Below are 22,560 nucleotides of genomic sequence, written 5' to 3'. Positions count from 1 at the left end.
TATTCTCTGAAATTCTGAAAAATATTGTTTTGTAACATGTCCTAAACTTTTAGCTAATTTAGGTGTTTGGAAATATTCGCACTTTCGTGTTTTAGGAAGGATATGTAAACGACAGATAACACCAAAAAATATGAAGAAATTATTTCCAAACCGTGTTAAGCCAACAACCATTATGTTTCTCATTTTTAAGAATGCTGGTTAACAATAAGCAGACTATTGTCTCATTTCGTGAACAAAGGCCCACATAGTATTGTTACCTTGCGTTTGCTTTATAATCGGTTACCCAACTGAAACTATAATACCAGTTCATTGCAATACCGCACAGGTAAAACAGAAACATGTGTAGTGTGGATTTAACCAGAGAAGATCTGATTTAATCAGTTGAGCTGTTTTCAATGAGTGCTATCTTGGTTTAATAGCTTTTAATGGGGTCTGGAATGAGCGTTTCGACAGTATTGTTTGTGTGACATGAGAGCACATCAGACATGTCGAATTGCATTCTGAATACGAAGAATGTCTTTCTGATATCAAATAATTTTCATTTTTGAAATTCACGATATAATACAAATTTTATGACAAATTATTAAAATTTGATATTTTTCACATTTTTGATAATCCCACCTACATACACTTTAAATATAAATTATCAGATTTATAAAGTTTACTTCGAGTACAGTTAGGCCTATATATCAAAAATATAAATTTTTAATCTTTTGCCATAAAATGTGTATTACGTTGTGAATTTCAAAAATCAAAATTATTTGATATCAGAAGGACATTCTTCGTATTCAGAATGCAATTCGATATGTCTGATGTGCTCTAATGTCCCACAATAAATACTGTCCAAACGTTCATACCCCACCCTTAAGTCCTGCAAAGGTCGTGGTGAATTCTACTGTAGACATGACTGCATGGACGCTTAATGCTATCTTCAGTTGATAACAAAAAAACAAAACAAACAAAAAACGTGTTTTGCACGCATCAAAATCGATTGGCTGCAAACAAAGGATTTGAACCGATGTCCTTCACCGTAATCATGACGCAGTGCAGTCCATTCAATCAAATGTTGTCATCAACTTTGATCGTAATGCATTGTTATGTGTGTGAGACGAACTGTCGCGGTTGATTGCAATCATGTTTTTGTTGAATGCATTTGAGTAGTCCGCCATATTTACGGTATGATGCGTCATATGCACAATCTCTATTGCAAACATGGCACAACAAACTGTCCAGATAGCGATCACAACATTTATCTTGATTCTTATTTATATCATTGTGTGTATATCATTCAAAAATCAACGTGAACATGTACCAAAGATGAAAATCAGAGGATACGGTGTGCCCAAAAAACGTGAGCTCAGCTCGGAGCTCAGAAAATCAAAAGAAACGTCGCCTCATATTGTATTCATTTTAGCAGACGACTTGGGCTGGCATGATGTCGGTTTCCATGATAGCGAAATCAAGACGCCGTTTATGGACGGATTGGCTTATAGTGGAGTTCGTTTGGACAACTATTATGTACAGCCGGTATGTTCACCTACAAGAGCATCTATTATGACTGGACTCTATACGGTAAATATAATAATTAAAACAAACAACAAACTCGCCAGAAAAAAAATCAGGGTTATACTTGCTCGAGAAGTCTAGCCACGAATTTGCTCACCGATAGCTTCACAATCATTCGATAACGTAACTATCGTATGCAAATTCGAAGCTCGAGTAAGTTTATACTTCGAACTATTTCGAACAAACTTAGTGGTTAGTGAGAACTGGCTCACAGTGTCATCGCCCCGCACAGTGTCAACACCTAAATATTTTTTCCATACTCCGTTGGTGAGCGACGGGCGATTGGTATTTCACCGAACGTAAGAAAAGGAGTCCTATCTGATTGGCTAGAAATCGATCGCTAGATCGCTCAGTGGTAAAGTACAAACTCAAAATGTATTCAATTCTATTGAAATCAATATTCTATTATTGACACAGATAAAGAAAGTTTACATATGCATTGTGTTATAAACTTGTGATTTAATATTCTATACAAGCACCTGGATCTTAGCTGAATGGGCTAAACGTGTTCCTTTATATAATTGTAATTCTCAAACAGTTAAATATATCACAATTTTGATGAACGATTTAAAAATCGTTACGGATAAAATGCAGTAAAATATCCACAGCAAACAGCAATCGCCGCTAATTAGTGTATTGCATTTCAAGTTAGTGTATTGGAAACAAAACCTGGGTTTTACCTGACAACAAATCGAATTTTCTTGTAATAGCAACATCATATGGGATACTGAGCATGCGCAAATCGTAATAATGTGTAGAATAGAAACTCTGTGGTATCTCATATGATAGTCATATTGTGTAAATGGTATGCTTAGCCTGAGTTGCTTGGCCTATCTCGAACAAAATCGCCATGCGTAGCTGTTGAAAAACGAGAGGATTCGCCGTAGGCCCCTACTATCACGGCAATTTTTGACACGAAGATATAGGGATGATGACGCTGTGTCCCGATATCTTCATGGCAGAAATCGCCATGGTAGGTTGAATCCACAGCCACGCATGGCCATTTTGTTCCGACCTGTTTAATAGTTTTGAGACGTATAATGGGCCGGGGAACATCGGACTACGGCTACTGACAATAGCCCGGTGACTGACCTGTCTGTGTGTGAGTGAGCATGATACGCCATGAGGTCATCTGCTTTTAGACGCGAGTGGCCTATACGCTGCGCTATAGTTCGGCACATATAAACATGATAAAATCAGAATTTTTGTCAGTTTTTGAGCTCAATACGCACGGTTCTTTCGCAATACGCAAGCTAACGACTATCATATCCATTCAACACACATATTCAAGTGCAAGCAAAAAATATGGCTTCTTTAGAATAAAAAAATTACGGGAGATATTCATCATTTTCTACCCCGTTATCCAAAGATTTATCGTCTGAATATCAAATCGTGCATAGCACATTCACGTGTATCGATCCCGTGTATTGATTTTAGTGTCTCTGCTGTACCAAGTTATTATTAACCAGGCGATGTCGGTGTGTGGCTTTGAAAAAGACAACGCCATGTTTACTCGAGAACTCTAGGCTCGAATTTGCACACGATAGGTACGCATTCACAATCGAATTCTTGGCTAGACTCCACGCCATGTTTGAAGATCATAATAACCAGGTCAAATAAATTATTTGCCATCCGATTTTCCTTTTTAAAAAGATTCAATCGTTAATTACATTTTCAATAATTGAAAAATAACAAGTGGTTTCTCTAACTCTGGGAAGAAGGGGGTTAGCAAAATGACCTCACATAATTAGTCCAGGCAAACTAATTGATTTTTTCACCACAATGCATAAAGTCCCTAGAATGACATATACATACTAAAAGTCCCTAAATATCAAAGTGGTGGAAATATGCCTAATTTGCATAAATCCAAAATGGCCGCCAATTCACATTTTTTTTCACCTTATTTGGAATTTAACACTCATCTTATGTAATTGGGTCTGTGGTATCTCTACTGTGACCCCACCCTCCCATGCCAATGAAAATGTTTCTAGAATGGAAAATTAATTAAGCAGTGACGAAAATTTACGATTTTCATCAAAATGTGCTTAATTTGGAAATCATCAATTTACAAACATCTGCTTTTGATGGTTATAGGTACGCCCGGGTAGGTACGTAACTAATTTTTTTCCATGGATTATTGTGCATGAACAAGCAAGTCCATCGGGTAATACTTTATGGCATTTGGGGTACAATTTATGGTATTCTTTTGCATTTTATATTGCTCAACTACCCAGCAGAATTTTTTTAAATAATATTATAGATGAATATAGACATTAGCCCACTTTCTGTACAAAAACAAACAAAATTATTGTGCTTTAACTTTATTAACATAGAAACACTGTATTCCATGTTTACATTTTTCCTAATAATTATGTTCCTATTCCAAAAATGATTTTTTGTTAATCCAAAGCTCAAAGCTATCCACTGGGGAGAATGGGAATTATAGCATTAAAACTCATATCATGGACTGATACCATTTTTTCAGGAATTTCTTGTTTGTTTCGCAAAAATAGACATTATTGACAGAAGACATGGTAGGCCTACTTGTATATTGATATCCACCAAAAAAACGTTGACAACGTAAAGAAAGCAGCAAGTTTAAAAAGCCCCCACCTCGGCTCACTTTTTGAAACTTGGTCCCATTTGTAAAAGATACTGATTTAATCTTTGTCATAATTATCAACTTAAAACATTTCCAGAAGTGTTATGTATCTTTAATGTGCCGATGCGATATTAAGTTGTTAGCATTCTGGAACGATCAGAAAGGTTATTATGTTGTTCTTGGCCAATATCCTATATATGTTTTGTTTTATAATAACTAGCGGGAGACCCGCGCTTCGCGCGGGTCCCGCTAGTTGAGTAAACGGGAGCGGTTAGTACACGGGAGTGGTTAGTATAAACATGGTAAACGGTGATGATGATAATCATGGTGTCTTGGTGAAGATTATTCATCCAGTATAGTAATGACCATGTTAGCTCGATAATCATAATGTTAGCTCCTGTCATATTAAAGAAGCTAAATAACTTTAAGTGAATATCCAGACCTGTGATAATGTTGTTACTCACTCAATCCCTCAGATTTCTTTTGAAACAGCTTGTGACAAAATGGTTGATCTTTAACTTTATCCCAACAAACATAAAACATTAATGTTAGAAGAGGTTGCTAGAAAAGCAGCAAAACATTTTAAGCGAGCCCGTGTTAATAGCTAGGTCTACATTATAGCCAGGATTTATTTGCAGGGGTCGCAGAATTTAATAAATGTGGACTTTCAAGTTCCACTAAAGTGGGCTCACCCACCCCATATCATTTAATCTTTTCGGGCTATACTGAACAGTTGAACGACTCTGTTAGCTATATTTTAACATTCCATCTGAAAGTGGACTTTTTTGCAAATCTGTCACCAATAACCCCCCCTTTTCATCAGCTTACACCCAATGATCCCCCAGAAATGGCTTCAAGGCCTTTGCTTTGACCCAGTTTCCAATTCTGAGGGGACACAGCCGGCTGAACGGCGCGCGACACAATGGTGCTTCGTGGCAAAGGTGGCGGCAAAAAACTTCCGAGTGTGCCCCACCCCCTTCCAAATTCCTGGATCCGCCACTGTCTCAGAGAAGCAGTTACGCTGGTTTCATACTACCCTGCCACTTGCCGCTGAGCGGCGTGGCGCACGCGCATTGCAGACAAACACACCCAGACAAACATACGTAGGCCTACGCGCGGTAAGCCAACATTAAATGCGTCCATACCATGCGCCGCATTGCGCGTGAAACCATGGTGCCAAGGATTCTCGAGTACTAATATACTATAGGATAAGCCACTCGTTTGCGCAAATGAAGTCAGTCATTCGGCCTATGCGCGATAATGCATAATGTGATGGCATAGTATCATGTACGCATGTACGTGTAGGAGTGTATTACCTGTGGAAGAGATGATGCAATGTTTACGTCATCGTTTCAAAAAATTAATGGCGAAAAACGGCGAACATTTGGTCGAATCTTTCCATTACTATCATATCGTGAAAAACCAAATAGCTGAGGAGTTAGCTCAATATACTAGGAAAATATTATAACCGAGGACCCCATGACGAGACTGGCTAAATAAGCTGTATTTTTGCTGGAAAGGGTCCGAATAATTGGCAGTCGATGGGCGCCATCTTGGACAAATTTAGGGTACCAAACTCCCCAAAAACTGTCAATCAACATAATTTAGGGTACCAAACTACCAAAACTGTCAATCAACTACTTTGGTACCTAGTTTGGTACCAAACTCCTTAGCAACCGTCACTCAAACTGCCGATATGTCAATCAAACTGCCGTAAAGTGACTTCACTTTTTGTACAGGGATTGAATACGAGTGTCACGGCCCTGATGGTGCTGTGTACGCGCAGGTGCGTGACTCGCCACTTACCGCGCGTGTTGGATTTGACGCGTTTGCTGTCATGAACTGAACCATAAGGTTATTGACCTCAACGGCCTAGCAACCGAACATTTTTTTTGTTATTTCCATAGTGACTGAATAGTTTTTCAAAAATGAACGTCAGATGGTTTAATGGCAGAGGATGATTTAAGCACTTCCCAGCAAGTCTTGCGGGTAGCACAGCTGTGTGAGTGAACATGACACCACTGCCCGCCCACTGCATACACACGTGCATGGTGAAATTTGAATTTGGACAGATATATTTACAATAAATACACCTTCAAAAGGTTGGTCGATTTCACATTTTATGTTATCTACAGAAGGTGTGAATTATCCTTCATGCATACATCACTTTAGATCTGAAATCGACCAAGTAATAATGACACACGGGCAATTCTAAAACAACATCTTTTTGCACAGAGTTCAATGGGATTTGAAAAGTAAACTGGCAGTTGAAACTCTAGTGATAACACTTTTACAATGCATGATGGGGCTTCCTTAAATCATCCTCTGGTTTAATGGCAATATGTACCCGATCAATGTACGAATAAATCAGAGCTGAAAGTGAAAGCATTTCGGAGACTGCTTCTGGACAAGATTTAGCGACTTCCTTTTATTTATATAGATTATTAAGTTCATGACCAATGATTGAATTAAACGAATAACACGTAGGCATGTTAATGGCAATAATGCTATTGTTTAAACGTTAAAAACACCGATTTGCTGTTGATATTCAAAATGGGACCAAGTTTCAAAAAAGTGAGCCGAGGTGGGGGCTTTTAAACTTGCTGCTTTCTTTACGTTGTCAACGTTTTTTGGTGGATTTTCTTTCTTTTTATGAATGTAGCCAAGCAGCTCTAAGCTGGGAAAGTCATCGGGTTACGAAGTACTCCATAAAACGAATAAAACGAAAAATGGATGTTTGAAATTATGTTGTCCTTGATTTATGACAGTAAATAATTTAATAAAACTTTATCAGCCGTTTATTTTTAAAACTTGCTGGATACAGCGACCGCGTGACTGTAATACATATACATTTTAATCTTACTATAAATAGGGGAATGTTGTATGTATCTATCTGGGTTAATCAAAGGCTCCGTCAGTTTCGATTCAAATGTCGCCAAATTCATACGGGAAATTGAGGAATATACCGAGACGGTATTGCGAAAATTTGGTTGGAAATGGTCAAGAATTGGTCTCAAAATCAGTAAAAAGTGGGGTTTTCGGGCAAATTTATAGCGGTTGTTTGTTTACGGCCTATGCCAACAACCGCGTCCACATGTCTAGCATAAACCGCGCCGTTAGCGCGTCGGCGTACACGACGCGCGCCACTTGACTTGCACGCACGGGTGCGGCGTGCGCATAGCCAACTTGCGCTCGGGGTTATGGTGTACGGGATATGGGATAACGGGATTAGGCCTACGAAGACATAAATATCGTAAGGTACGGGAGGAGAAAAAGAAAAGAAAGAAGGACATAAAAAGGTAGGCCTACTTTGGATGGATTACGGGTACGGGGTTGTGGTTTAACGGGATGGGGTTACGAGATTACCAGGATGATAAAAATCGTAAGGATTCACAAGAATGAAGAATTTTTAATGAGTCTACCTGTACAGTAATTCCTCCTGTTTGAATGAACGCTTCCGTTTACTCATCTAGCGGGGACCCGCGCGAAGCGCGGGTGTCCCGCTAGTCTTACTATAAATAGGGGAATGTTGTATGTATCTATGTATCTATCTATCTATGTATCGTGTATAAAGGCTCCGTCAGTTTCAATCCAAATGTCGCCAAATTCATACGGGACATTGGACCATATACCGAGACGGTTATGCGAAAATTTGGTTGGAAACGGGCAAGAATTGGCTGCAAAAACAGTGAAAATATGGGTAAAAACGGGGGTTTTGATTTGAAAATCGGTTACCAGCCTACGCGTCACTGCAGCTGGCCGGCAGCGCGTCGGCGTCGCGTGCGTAATGCGCATTACGCCAATGCGCGCGTAAACGGCGCAGAGCCACACGATTTGCGAGCCAGAGAGCAGTGGACATGATAATACGGAAAGAAGAAAAAATAATAAAGGATAAAAAGGTACATGGACGGGTCACGGGATGAAGCGGTACTATAAAGAAAAATTAAATTAAAATGAAGACAAAAAGGTACGAGTAATTAGACCAACGGGTTAAAGTAACTAAATGAAACGGGAACGAAACAAAGAAGGAAAGAAACTATTCAGGAAATGTAAGAAAAAAAGAAGCTAAAATAATGAGAACAGAATTAAATAAAAAACATGAAAACGGGAAATCACAAGCAGAAATAAAAAAAGATGCTAAAATAGCTAAAATGTAAGAAAGAACAGATTTAGAAAATAATGGGAACTGGGTTAAATAAATAAATAACATGGAAACGGAAAATCACAAGCTAAGCAGAGGAAACTAAAAACGAAAATGTTAGAAGAGACAGATGTAGATAAATAAAAATGTACCTTTTCAATGATTCTACCTGTTCAGTAATTTTTCCTGTTATAGTGAACGCTCCCATTTATTCATCTAAGTATACTTTAATTATTCAAGGCAACTAAGAAAATGTAAATATGAACAACACATACCCAATGTTGACGATGCCAGCGAGACACAGAGTCAGTCCGATTTACTTCAAATTGAAACTATGTAGCAAGGCTTATACTACGGAAGCGTCTAAGTGCCACGACTTAGCAAGATAATTATGTTTTCATGATTGTGGTTTTTGTAGCCCTGCGGGGTAATATAGTTGGATATCCAAATTTCGCGGTTGATAGTTCTTTGTAGCCCTGTGGATTTCCCTATTAAGCGGCGGTTGTTGGCGGTCTTTCGCGGTTTGTAGTTTTAATTTCCCTCATTCTTCATGCCCTACCCTCTATTGGGGGGTTAATTATAGTTTAAGCTCGATGGATAACTATACTTCGCGGTGTGTGGTTCTTTGTAGCCCTGCGGGGCAATCTAGTTGGATATCCAAATTTCGCGGTTGATAGTTCTTTGTAGCCCTGCGGGGCAATCTAGTTGGATTTCCCTATTAAGCGGCGGTTGTTGGCGGTCTTTCGCGGTTTGTGGTTTTGATTTCCCTCATTCTTTATGCCCTACCCTCTATCGGGGGTTAATTTATAGTTTAAGCTTGTTGGATAACTATACTTCGCGGTGTGTGGTTTTTGAAGCCCTGCATGGCAATCTAGCTGGATGTCTCTATTGATCGGCGGTTGTTGGTTGTCTTTCGCAGTTTGTTGTTTTAATTTGTTGGATATCCAAATTTCGCGGTTTGTGGTTTTTTGTAGCCCTGCGGGCCAATCAAGTTGGATATCCCTAGTAAGCGGCGGCGGTTTTGGCGTTCTATCGCGGTTTGTGGTTTTAATTTCTCTACTTGTTCAGGCCCTGGCCTCTATACGTGGCTAATTTGTCTTTTAAACTGGTTGGATATCCATATTTCGCGGTTTGTGGTTCTTTGGAGCCCTGCGGGGCAATCTAGTTTGACATCCCTATTGAGCGGCGGTTGTTGGCGATTTGTGGTTTTGAATTTCCCTCATTCTTCAAGCCCTGCAGTCTCTAGGGGGCGGGTAATTGGATAACCATACTTCTTTGTAGCCCCGCGGGGCAATTTAGGTGGATATCCAAAATTTGCAACCATGTGGGGCAATCTAGTTTGACATCCCTATTGAGCGGCGGTTGTTGGCGGTCTTTCGCGGTTTGTGGTTTTAATTTCCCTCATTCTTCAAGCCCTGATCTCTATCGGGGGTTCCGTGTGTCTGTGGTCATGGTGGTGGGGACAGTCCCTCCTTTCAATAGGCATTTGGGTATTTTTGCCGCTTTGCTAATTTGTCTTTACGTATGACTTTAATGGCCTTCCATATTTGGTTGTCTCTTTTTGGATACGTTTTGGTCTGGCCTTCCATACTAGTGGAACAATAATTTTTCACACCTATAGAGTGTATGCAATAAACCAACTGGAACGGTATAACAATTGAAATGGCAGCCATGTTGGAGTGCAGTTCTAAAATAGCTGAAGATGACAGAAAGACAGGTCTCTAGATCGATTCCACAACATGTTTTATTGTCCTATTTAATCAAGTCGTGCTCACACGGTCAGCCTGACATATTAGCGGTTACATATTAAAATGTTTGGCTAAAGAAACGATTCTCTTATAAACCATCTATGCTCAGCTTCCACCTCGATACACCTGAGCACATAATTTCGTCCAAACTAGCAGTCAATTATCTCAAGACAGTCTTTCATTACACTGCTGCAGCCAAACTAAATTGTTTCGCTTGCCCAAGATCGGAGTTGTTGGAGAAAGCTTGTAGTGGCCTGCTCCGGAGCCGACTAATGATGATAATGTCCGACCGTGTGAACACGACGTGAGAATGACTCTGCAATTAGTGACGTGGTATTGCATATATCCTAGTATTGTTATCCTGATGTAGTTTCTTGTGTTATTCAGATTTGTTTTATTATTTGTTCGCTAACGGCTACAGTACATGGATAGGGGAGAGCGGGGAGTGTTCGCCCTATTTTTTTCTGACCAGCCTAGCGATGTCAATTTTAAGGTTAGGGATGACCTGATTAGCCCATGTGAAAGCCCTATGTCTTAGCTATATACGACCACAATCCCAGAACTATAGGCCTTACAATAGCAACAGGATAGAGCAAACAAAAAGGTTTTGCAAAGTGGCGAACTTGCCCCATATTGGGGCAGGTTCGCCCATATGGTGGGGTAAGTTCACCCTAATCACAAAAAAAGGTGTAAACATTGCGTAACAATAACATATTCAATGCAAACATTTAGCAAGTGTATACAGGGCATTCATTCTCTTCTGCGGAATCACTAAATTTGTTGCAGGGGTCGGGTCAGGGTAAAATGTAGGGGTCCAAAGTGAGCTTAAACGTATCATGTTTACAATTTCAGGGGGATTATGGATTAGGACATAAACGGTGGTATGAGTAATACTGATATCACATAACTTTAAAAAACATGATTTTCAGTAGTTTTACCTTGTATAATGGTATTATTATCAATATTTTGCATAATACGCTGATGGGGCAGGTCCGCCCTGCAGTTTGGGGTAAGTCCGCCCGGGGAAGATAGAGGGCGAACATGCCCCATTCTCAAAAGGGCGAACGTGCCCCTTGTGCACATTTTTGTTTTTTCTTCAGGGTATGCAAAATACAAATCGAATAAGGAGTTTGTAACTGCATTAAATCTTTAACAAATCCCATATGTTCCAAATACAGATTTCCATTAAAACCATTTGTATTTATGTATCAATGATAATACAACATTATTAATGCAAGAAAAAATTACGTTTTGGTGTAATTTTTTGTTTTGGCTGCAGTTCGATGAACACGTCCCTATATGTCGCGTAGCTAATATGAGAAGTTTATAATGACCTATGTCACCTAATTTTGCCATCACCAAATCCCGCGATAGCCGTAGTGCTGAGAAACAAGGGATGGGCGAACCTGCCCCTAGGGCGAACACTCCCCGCTCTCCCCTACATAGAACTGGTCTCTATCATTGATGATGTTGTATGACACTGTGTCGTCTGGCCAGATGAAGGGCCCAGACAAACAAGTACGTATGTCTATGATGAAGGGGGCTATACCCGGCTATACCCGTGACGTCGCGCAGACGTCACGGGTCTAGTAAAGCTGTTGATTAAATGCACTTTTTGGCCCAGATCTATGCTGTTTCGTATATTTAGGCTATCAGCGTTTCCAACCCTTTTGAAAACATCCTAAGGCATTCCGTGCGCTACAATGTCAAAATTGTGGCTACATCATAGATATCTCGGGCATCTCTGAGCATTGACCAGGTCTGAGCATATGAAAGCAATTCAGGTGTTGCTTCAAAGCTTTAGTCGTGTGCTGCCACCTAGCGGTGGTTCCGGGAACGTGGCGTCTAGTCCATCGTCCAACGAGTCCGTCAGGCGTTGTTGTGCTAACTAATCCATTCTTGACGGACTATGGAAATTGGGCTAGGCGAAGTTATACATGGCGTACGGAGGAGTGGCCACTAGCATAGCCTGTACATTTTTTTTATAAATATCAAAAATTTACTAACATTATATTTGTCTTTTCATTAACTTCATAGAGCCATAACGGGATTAATAGATGGATTCGTCCAATGGAGCCTACCTGTTTACCATTGCATTTGCCAACCATAGCTGACAGTCTGCGACAGAATGGATATGCAACACACTTAGTTGGGAAATGGCATCTTGGCATGGCCAGGAATAGTTGTCTACCACTCAATCGGGGATTTGATACATTTTTCGGTAAATACGTACGTCTTACTTGCAGGGGCGTAGCCAGCTTTCTTGGTCAGGGGGGGCAAAATAAAAATTTTGGGCACAGACGAAAAAAATTTGCAGTTGCATCATACAATACTATAGAGTCTGTATGTCTTCGAGCTTCCCGAAAAGGGCCTTATTGGGATGATGTGCGCGCGTAGCGCGAAAAAAATTGTATTTTACACTATTTTCGCCCATTATCCGGCTAAAAAAAGGGCTTTATTGTTACAATGTGCGCGCGTAGCGCGGAAAAATTTTTGTATTTTACACTATTTTGGCCCTGAATTTTGCTAGAAAAGGGGCTCCTTGCCCTTTTTCTTTCCTTTGCCCTCCTGATTTTCCCTTTCATTTTTTGTCAGAGGGCACTTTTTCTTTAATTTTTTTGTCAGGGGGCACTCTGCCCCCCCCCAGCCCCCCGCTGGCTACGCTACTGCTTACTTGTAGTCCAGTCAAAGTGGGATTTGATCCAACACTAATTGCAGCAGAATAGTTTATCTACGCACAGTTTCCACCTCGATACACCCGAGTACATGATATTTCCAACCACAGCCAGTCTAGTTTCTACGCAGTCAGTAATTATACTACACGGTTGAGCGCATAGCATCATAAGAGCTGTGTGAGATCTAGTGGAAAATAGGATTCTGTGATTGGTTTTTGTCAAAACCTCAAGTGTTCCCTTCATCCAATCAGAAATTTTATATTGAACGAAAGCTAACACTTCCCCCTAAAAACACCTTTTTTTCAATCTAAAGGTCAACAGATAACGCAATTCAATGTTTTTAGCAAGGTGAATGTGGTAAATCTGTTGAAAACGACCTATCCAAGCACATTTTTGACCAAAATGTAGGTTTAAAAGTCAAAACATGTTCCTTACAATATTTTATGAATTTTATGTCCAATTACATTCCAATGAGCAATGTCCAATTCTCTTTAAATTGCAAATCTTGTGCAAAAAGTTACTATTTTCGCCTGTTTTGTCATATGGTTGTAAATTCAATGAACTATGACTTTGCTAAAGAGCTCTTTAGACATAATGGATAGCCACCTTGTTAAGAACTAGTGCATTACATAGGAGTATCATGTGCAATTATTACAAACTTGTATGTCATTTCAACATGTAAAGGGCGCACACCACTAAATAAACGTCCCATTGCCACGTGAAAATACATGAAAGTAAGTTTGATTTTCTACCCCATATGTAACAATATTTTTAATATTTTGATCGAACCAATGTCTTAAATAAAGATTAAATTTTAAATTTGAATTTTTTTTAAACAAGTTCAGACAAACTTGAGAGATACGAACCATATTGTAGCCCGAAATAAGGTAAAATTGTGTGTTTACCGGACCGATTTTTCACTTTTTAGGGGGTTGATATTTTCTTTTGAGGACTGGTTTTAGGGGGGTTGAAATTTCCCTGGGGGTTTACTTAGCAAACAAAATTCGTTTGGGGGTCTAACCCCACAAAGAGACCACACTATGCATAATCCTTCTTCATTATTATTTATCGAACAGGAATTTACACTGGATCAACAGACTATTATACTCACCGCGCAAAAGTGAATGCTCCATCTTATAGTTTTTCTGTTGATGGCTACGATTTTAGGGACAATGAGAGAGTAGCGAAGGAATTATCAGGTCAATATGCGACCAACCTCTATGGTAACAGGGCACTGGAAATAATTGACCAACACGCAAACAATAAAATACAGGTATTTCAATAAGGCTAATGAAATTCGATTCCCTGTTTCCCGTTACCTGACCGAAGAATTGCCGATTATTCATTATTTCAAAATATTACAATATTTTTTTTTTTGAGACACAAAAAATTACTTGCAACTATTCCACATCAATAAAAAGGTATTTTAAGCATCTTTTTATGGATATAGTGGACCGTTATAATGCACTCAACTTTATTGGTTTGTTTACTACCTATACAAAATAATTATTTACCTGGTGTGGACAGTGTGTATCGAGCTATAATATATATCAAGTGTTCTTCCTATTCTTCACGTGTGTTTAGTGAATTTTTCCCCGGAATAACTTCGAGATCCGTAGGCCAGCTATCGTGGTGTGTTTCAATAACTTGTAAGTTGCTTACCGGTCATATAGTGGCCAGCGACTTTTTGTACAGACGCAATGATCTTATGTAATTTCGTTATATAAATGTGTGTCTTTTTCTTTCAGAAGCCAATGTTTTTGTTTCTATCAATGCAAACCCCACACAGTCCGATACAAGCACCCGACGGGAAAAGGTTTCTTGCTCAATATGGCGATATCCAAAAGGAAACACGACGTCTATATGCAGCAATGGTGTCCTCTATGGATGAGGCTATCGGGAATGTGACACAATCACTCGACAAATATGAAATGAGAAATAACACCGTTATAATTTTTTCATCAGGTAAGTTTGCATGTTATTATTTAAAGGGTATATAATTTTGCTCGTACAACATCATACCATTGGAAATAGCCACATCAGTTGGCATCGATTTAAGGGGTCGAGGAATTTTTGGTCAAATTACCCAGAAATGGGAGGAATCTGCCATGTTTGCTGTGAAATTTTGCCTAGGAATATTGATCATATGTTCAAAATTATGTAAATAGGCTTGTATATTTGATGTTGCATTTTAGCTCACGCACTTTTTTGGCGACCAAGATTTCATAAATTTGCTGTGCGCCGATTTCGCTACAACTTCGCCTTGGAATGTTGAACACTCCAAATAAATAATTATGGTACTTACTTCCAACTTTGGAGAACGGCATATGCCATAACGAATCTCGTCAATGCAGACGATTCGGCGTCCCACTTTTTGACAAAAAAAACTTCTACAACCGCTGCGCCAGCGGAAAAAAAATTAAGGGTATTTAGTACATGCTTCCTGTTAAAATCGTCCGGTTTAGTGGTGAGTTCTGATCATATCTACATAATTGATGTTACGGAATTTTTTAGCATAAATTCCTTGGTTATAAGATTACCCTTTCAACTTCTCGCCACGAAATTGGACACGTAAGAAGGCCAAACACATGCCTTGCACTGTGGTTTCTATTATACTTACGATTGTTTCTTCTGTTAGAAATATTCCATATTTTGCTGGTAAAAGTTCTCCGCAACACTTCGTAACTGGGAGCATGTGTCACTATGTTATTGACTCGACTCGTTATCGATACCTAGGTTAAATTACTGACACTGTCTTGAATTTTCATATGAATGTTTCATTCACTCAAACAGTTAACCTCAATCACTCTACGAAAATAACGCCCAAGGCAAAGGCGAAAACCAGGAAAATGTACATTATTCGGAAAGCATAAATTGATGACGGATATTGGGGGCAATTCGTCAAAATAATCATTAACCATAACCCTAAAGTCTAAAACTAACCCAAAATCCTAACCCCAACCCTAGCTCTAATCCTAAATTCTAATGATAATTCCAAAACCAAACAAAAACACACATAAGCATGCCTCGCACCCTCATGGAAATAAGGTATTGTTGGTCGAAGCAGCTAAACAACTCGATTTTCATTATCTAAATCAATATATTATTGAAAAATAACAAGTTCATTCTACAAATCATATGCTTTGAAAACTTGCTTGATTTGTCGTTGTTAATGAGTTATATACGTTTTACAAAAGTGTTGTTGTTTCAGCCCTCTTTACAACATAACTCAAGAACCACAGGATCTACAAAATTATATCTATGATATTTGAATTCTTCTACACACTCGCTATGAAATGATCAATGCAAAATTTGCCAAAGCTCACTACCATAACAAGATGCTATGAACTACCAAATCGCAACAGATTAAATTAGTTGCTAACCTTAAAATACAATCACTTGCAACACTTTTTTTTAAATTTGGTAAACAGGTCTGATTTGTCTTTCACGTGACATGTTTCTTGCGAATAACCGTTGCATTATTTTGAATAATTGTAGATAATGGAGGCAAATACCAATATGGCGGCAATAATAAACCACTTCGGGGCGAAAAGCATCAATTTTATGAAGGTGGCATTAGAGCTGCTGCCTTTGTCAACAGTCCACTGTTATCACCCACGGTAAATGGCACTTCGTATTGGGGTCTATTGGGGGGCAGCAGACTGGCATGCTACTCTAGTAGAAGGAGTCGCTGGCGGCAAAATGACTACCAATCAAACGGATGGGTACAACATGTGGAATGTTATCAGGTGAGGTATCAGAATTCCCCCCAAAACATGTCGAAGGTTGCATCCAAGTGCAATTTGCATGACAAAACCTGATTCGTCACGTGAGTTCTGCAAATCGCCAATGTAGTTATTTGGGATTTGGGTTTTGGGTGTTATTTATTTGTTTTTTATGTGCAATATTTTCGGTTCGGGAATTATTTATTTATTTGGTTCTGTTGCCTGATCTGCTTATTTCCCTCATTTCTTTTTTCTTTAAGGACCCCAATGGAAATAAGCCTCAATTTTATTGAGGCTTTTTGGGCTATCCTTGGTATTCGTCTGGTGTTTACTCCATAATTCATATATTTCGTTGCTATATCTGGTATTTCATGCAATTGACCACATCTTGTATGTATTTATAATGTATATTTTTTTTTTATCATATGTGCTGTAATATTTTTATGTGAGTACTGAATAAATATGAATGAATGAATGAATAGTTTTAGGGGATTAGTAATAGTTTTAGGGATTTCCATTCCGTCTTTTACGGTGCCAATAATTTCTAAAATAGCCCTTTGCGAGTTGTAAGTTCCTTGTCCAGGAGATATTCTGAGAAATTTCAAACAGGTTTATAGTTCGTCGTGATTATTGCATAGTGCCGATTAGCGAGCACGGTGGCCAAGCGGAACGGGCTCCCGACTCATAATCGGAAGGTTGCGGGTTCGAGCCCCGGCGACGCCATCGTGTTGTGCCCTTGAGTAAGGCACTTAATCTCGATTAATCTTCTCCACCCAGGTGTATAAATTTTTTAATGCTGGGAATGTAACAGACTCACTGTGGAGGAGGTGTGGCGATCCCCCACAGCAACATTTTACGGTGGAGTAGTCTGGCCTAAACGAAAGAGAGATGGGCACTCTGTAAAAATAACCTATTATAGGTTCAACTCTTTTTTTTCCTTTTTTTTTTGCCGATTAGCACTTAAAGTGCCTTGCACGACTATTCACTATTAAACAAATTTGGTAACGTTGCCTTCTGCATACATGTACAAAGAAATGCTGACGCAAGCAGTTTATATTTGGGTGCTCTCTGGCAATAATGTGGTATTGATCATAACGATTTTTTACCTGTCTGCAAAGCTCAACCACGTATTGTCACACAAACAAATGCCTTGCCTGTTGTGATGTAACTTTGACTGCTAGTGCTTTAAGGATGACTAGGTATTGTTGGTCGAAGCACCCAACAAATCTATTTTCATTATCTAAATCAATATATTATTGAAAAATAACACTTTGATATCTTGCAAAAGTTCATTCTACAAATCATATACTTTGAAAACTTGCTTCAATTGTTGTGAATGAGTTATGTACGTTTTATAAAAGTGGTGTTCTTTCAGCCTTCTTTACAACATAACTCAAGAACCACAGGACCTACAAAAGTATATTTGAATTCTTCTATACACTTGCTATGAAATAATCAATGCAATTTTTGCCAAAGATCACTACCATTCGCAAGATGCTGGGAACTACCAAATCGCAACAGTTTTAAAATAGTTGCTAACCTTAAATTGCTTGTTTTGATTTACCATCTGTTGTCACAGGTTGGGCGAATCCTCACCAAGATCAGAATACCTCTTTTCAGTTGGTGGAGACTGCACCTGGACTCCTACGTTACCATTTAAAATCCAGGATCCAAATAATGTTCCAACAATGTATGGTTGCATAAGAAAGGGAACTTGGAAGCTTATAATTGGCGAGTCAAGTAAGTTCGTCATTCTGTCGTCTTTTGTTGAACCACAGTGTATAGCTATAGGGCCTGCATGATTCAATATCTCCTAATAAAAAGATATGAAGGCATATCCCTTCTTCGACACACTTTCGTACAAGGGAGCCCTGGAATTTTGCCGTCCCAGTTCATATCCCCTCTTTGCCCCCATCAAACAAGATTTGGACAGTCCACTCGAGATAACCCCCTAGACATTACTGGTCATCTAACAGCATTTCTGATTGGTTGATAACTTGAAATGTTCATTTCAATTGCCAATTATGACTAGGCTTTAAACTATTTATGGTCAAACTTGCATTATTTTGCAGATGATCTTATTAATACCCTCCGTGATTGGTTCAAAATTGGACACAATATTCATTTTGGCCAATCGGCAGGTAGTTCCCATGGGGATAAAGTCAGGGGCCGAAGCCACCTGCTCCTAAGTATGAAAAACTAAAGCGTATGATCTCCACAAAATTAATGGAATTTATTGCTCAATTTCTGCTCAAATCAACAAAAAACTGCATTTTTGTTAAACAATGTGTACGGGTGTGTCAAACATACCCACCAAGTTAAAAGACCAAACAAAAAAGACCTATAGTAATAAGGTTAACATTTTCGTGGATGTGTAGTTTATTTTGCATGTGGGTGGGATTGTGGGTGAGGTGGGGGTATGTGGGTGGTGGTGGTGGTGGGGTGTATGGGTTAAGGGGTATAACTTTAGCTACTGTGCTATCGGACATCCAACCAGCCCGACGCTTTGTCCTGGGACAGATGTTGCGTTGCGGTTTTTCGGAGCGATTGTCGGTTCTCGGCTGAAATTTTCAGCTCGAATGATTTAATCTGGGTTTTGTTATTCTTTGCGATGTTTTCGTCAATTCTTTGTCGGCACGGTTGTCGCAAATTTAAAACTCTCGTATAGAAATCTCGTCAAACTATATAGTCTATATATTAAAAGGGCATTTCGTGATCCACCCACTTTTCTCAAAAAAAGTTGAGATTTTTATCAATGAAAACCTCTGGCTACATAATGTTTATGTACAAAACATTTCTTGCAGATTAATTCGTTTTGCAAAGATATTGTGAAATTTGAATTTCGTTCTGGTATACCAGAACGAAATTACAACACATTGTCTATGGAGCAGTGTAATACACATAATCATGCATAACTCGCAAACGCAAAATCGGAATCAACTGAAATTTTGGGAATAAGTTTTTTCGAGGATATATCTACTGAAAAATGTCATAAAAAGAGGATGCTAGGATCACGTAATACTCCTTTAATATATATCTGCATATTATGCCTTATTCTATCGGGCTGACATCGCACAAGGGATAAAGCCTTGTGTAAAGACAGTATGCGCATGTAGTTCTCCTTCGTCCACTTGGCTGAGTCCATCTCGAAACAATAAACAAGGCGGAACAAAATGGCCGTCTCTCTCACCTGTCTAGCGCCAATTTCACGGGATTGCCGAAATCCCGGATTATATAGTATCATTCTCAGCATTTATAATTGAAGACCGAATTAAAAAGACTAGTTTGCGTATGACGTCATGGCAAAGGCGCAGCGGGATTGGTTACTGACCTGCGCAGTACGGCATTTTGGTCTACAGGACGTCATACACAAACTTGTCTATTTAAGGGAAGGGGTATGAACGTTTGGACAGTATTTATTGTGGGACATTAGAGCACATCAGACATATCGAATTGCATTATGAATACGAAGAATGTCCTTCTGATATCAAATAATTTTGATGTTTTGAAATTCGCAATGTAATACACATTTTATGGCAAATCATTAAAAATTGATATTTTTGATATTTAACAGTACTCGGAGTAAACTTTATAAATCTGATGATTTATACTTAAAGTATATGTAGGTGGGATGAAAAGCCGACGATCAATTGAAAATTTTGACCTTTCGTATTGAAGATATGGATTTTTTTCCCAAAACACCAAAATAAAAGGTCAACATTTTCAATTGATCGTCGGCTTTTCCTCCCAGCTACATACACTTTAAGAATATATCATTAGATTTATAAAATTTATTTCGAGGACTGTTATATAGGGCCTATCAAAAATTTGAAAAAATATCAAATTTTAATAATTTGTCAAAAATTTGTATTATATCGTGAATTTCAAAAAAAATGAAAATTATTTGATATCAGAAAGACATGCTTCGTATTCAGAATGCAATTCGATACGTCTGAGGTGCTCTCAAGTCCCACAAAAAATACTGTCGAAACGCTCAAAACGCTCATTTTAGATCCCTTAATTCGTCTTTAATAAATTATAATACTAATGCTCTATTTTCTTTCCTTTTCACACTATACAGGGCAACTGAATTTACAATCAAAAGATGCCTACTTAAGAAACGAGCATGCAGTCTCGTTGTTCAATATCCACGATGACCCTTATGAACAATCCAATGTGCTAGCCGACCATCAGGACGTTTTTGAAGAGCTTTTAAAGAGACTTAAATTTCACTGCCAAACACATGTGGAGTATATTCCAATGAAAGAGGATAGAAACTCTGACCCAAGAAAACGTGATGATGTGTATGGTCCATGGTTATAACCAACGTCAGCATTATGTATAGAGGTTATCCGTGTTCTATAAGCTGCACTCCTATCAGCGACTGTTATACCTTGTTATATGCATGTGATTTCAAAATAACCCGCCAAAGTCATGCAGGGAACTCCTAGGTCGCGTGCTTTGAATTGGTTTGAATGAGGAATACTACGGGAACCAGCGCCTTTTGTTAGAAGTCACACAACACGACACACATGAGTAAAGTGGATAACCTCTATTAGTCTAGTCAATGTAGGAAAAAGAATGGATATACCTGGACTCAGTTGGAACATCAATTTTTTTTTCCGCGACGCGAGAATTTAGACTGTTTTTGCGACATAAGGAACTCCTCATTATGTATGCAATGTAAACTGGGCTCAAAAAGAAACTTCCTGTCCATCAAAGTGAACCAAAATCACACATAGGATTACTTCAATACTCTAGACACACCCCAGTAACCAAGCAGTTGCTCAACTGACACAACAGCAAAATGTATACCTGTTGTATTGTATATATTATCATGCGAATTGGCCCGTGGTACCTTATGGATGTCAGAATTTTATTTTAATGAGGATGACTCTGTCGAGTGACGTCGTATTGCATACCCTCTATATTGCTTTAAGCAATACGGAATGTTACGTCACAATATTTTGTATTATTAGTCAAGGTTGTGTCTATTCTGTCATCGACCTGACAACAGACACGCCCACGGTACGGTACAAATAAATGCTACTTAAGTGGAAAATCGTGTTATGACAAAAACATTTAAAAAATGGTATTTTTTTTACCCCTACCCACCTGGCATCTGGCATCTAGAACCACCCCTTAATCATTTAAGATAAATCATATGAATCAAGTGCCATATATTTTTTCCTGTTCCACTATGGCACCCTGGACGATTATACTGAAAGACTTTCCTTCAGGGATTAAAGCTTCTGAACAGGACTTACGTTTAAAGCTTCTGAACAGGACTTACGTACGGTACTTTCCTGAAATTAAAATATACCCAAAAACTTTCCTAACATGCGTTTTCGCGCGTTAAAAATGCATTCGGCCTAACGCTGTGCTATTAGGCCTAGTAAAAAATAAAACATGTTTCTCGCCCCCCCTGTTTCCTTTTTTTGAGGCCGCTTCAAATTTATTTTTATTTTTAAAAATTCCGTCATAATTTTTTAAGAAAGGTGTGTAGGAAGGTAAAACGCTTTCTACAGCCTTTCTAATATATAAGAAACACTTCTGAAAGGTTCTGTGATCATTAGAGGGGCTTACCTATACCAGAAAAATAAAAAAATATAAAAGACCTCTTTATTTATTGAGCAATCATCGAAATAGAGATTTTTCTAAATTTCTGTGACATGATCTGCAAGAAATGAAAGAAATCCAGACTAGGCCTACTTTTAAATTTATATTATCGTCAATTGGAGAAATCGCTAATGATAATAGAGAAAAAGAGGAACTCTCTACTTTTTACACAGGCTCTACTTACCAAGAAATTAATAACTATACATTATTTTCAGAAAAGAAAGCACCTCTAATTCAGTTCTTAATGGGGGGGTCAAAAAATTTGAGGGTAAAATTCCGGGGTAAAATGTACTTCCGCGAGAAGGCATGTACATTCCAAAAATTTTGCGCGATCATGAATGTTAAGTTGTAATCTCAAGCTACAAATCAACAAAATGTGCGCACTTTACAATTTGGGTGTAACACTATGACTCCAATGAGTAATAACTCCAAACGGTAATTTTTAGCTAATGAGTTAATGACCATAGGGGTAGATCCCGGGGGG

General features: G+C 38.7%; 1 protein-coding gene across 1 annotated transcript; it reads left to right on the top strand.

Moving 5' to 3' along the window:
* Positions 1 to 1,130: 1,130 nt before the first annotated feature.
* Positions 1,131 to 20,785, top strand: LOC140142438 (arylsulfatase B-like). The gene is made up of 7 exons (XM_072164408.1): positions 1,131 to 1,572; positions 12,095 to 12,278; positions 13,809 to 14,005; positions 14,481 to 14,697; positions 16,231 to 16,481; positions 18,037 to 18,197; positions 20,539 to 20,785. The coding sequence occupies exons 1-6, from the start codon at positions 1,213 to 1,215 to the stop codon at positions 18,115 to 18,117; spliced, it is 1,290 nt and encodes a 429-aa protein (XP_072020509.1). The 5' UTR covers positions 1,131 to 1,212; the 3' UTR covers positions 18,118 to 18,197; positions 20,539 to 20,785.
* The last annotated feature ends 1,775 nt before the right edge of the window (positions 20,786 to 22,560 follow it).

This window comes from Amphiura filiformis, chromosome 20 (assembly GCF_039555335.1).
Source record: "Amphiura filiformis chromosome 20, Afil_fr2py, whole genome shotgun sequence".
Taxonomy (NCBI): Eukaryota; Metazoa; Echinodermata; class Ophiuroidea; order Amphilepidida; family Amphiuridae; genus Amphiura; species Amphiura filiformis.
The sequence above is the reverse complement of the archived record's forward strand: the minus strand, read 5'-3'. Positions and strand labels throughout refer to the sequence as shown.

Excerpts from the sequence above, each read along its gene's own strand:
- LOC140142438 (XM_072164408.1), top strand. The coding sequence starts at position 1,213 with ATGGCACAACAAACTGTCCAGATAGCGATCACAACATTTATCTTGATT. Across the intron at positions 1,573-12,094 it reads TTATGACTGGACTCTATACG|AGCCATAACGGGATTAATAG; the intron begins GTAAATATAATA and ends TTAACTTCATAG. Across the intron at positions 14,698-16,230 it reads CGTTATAATTTTTTCATCAG|ATAATGGAGGCAAATACCAA; the intron begins GTAAGTTTGCAT and ends GAATAATTGTAG.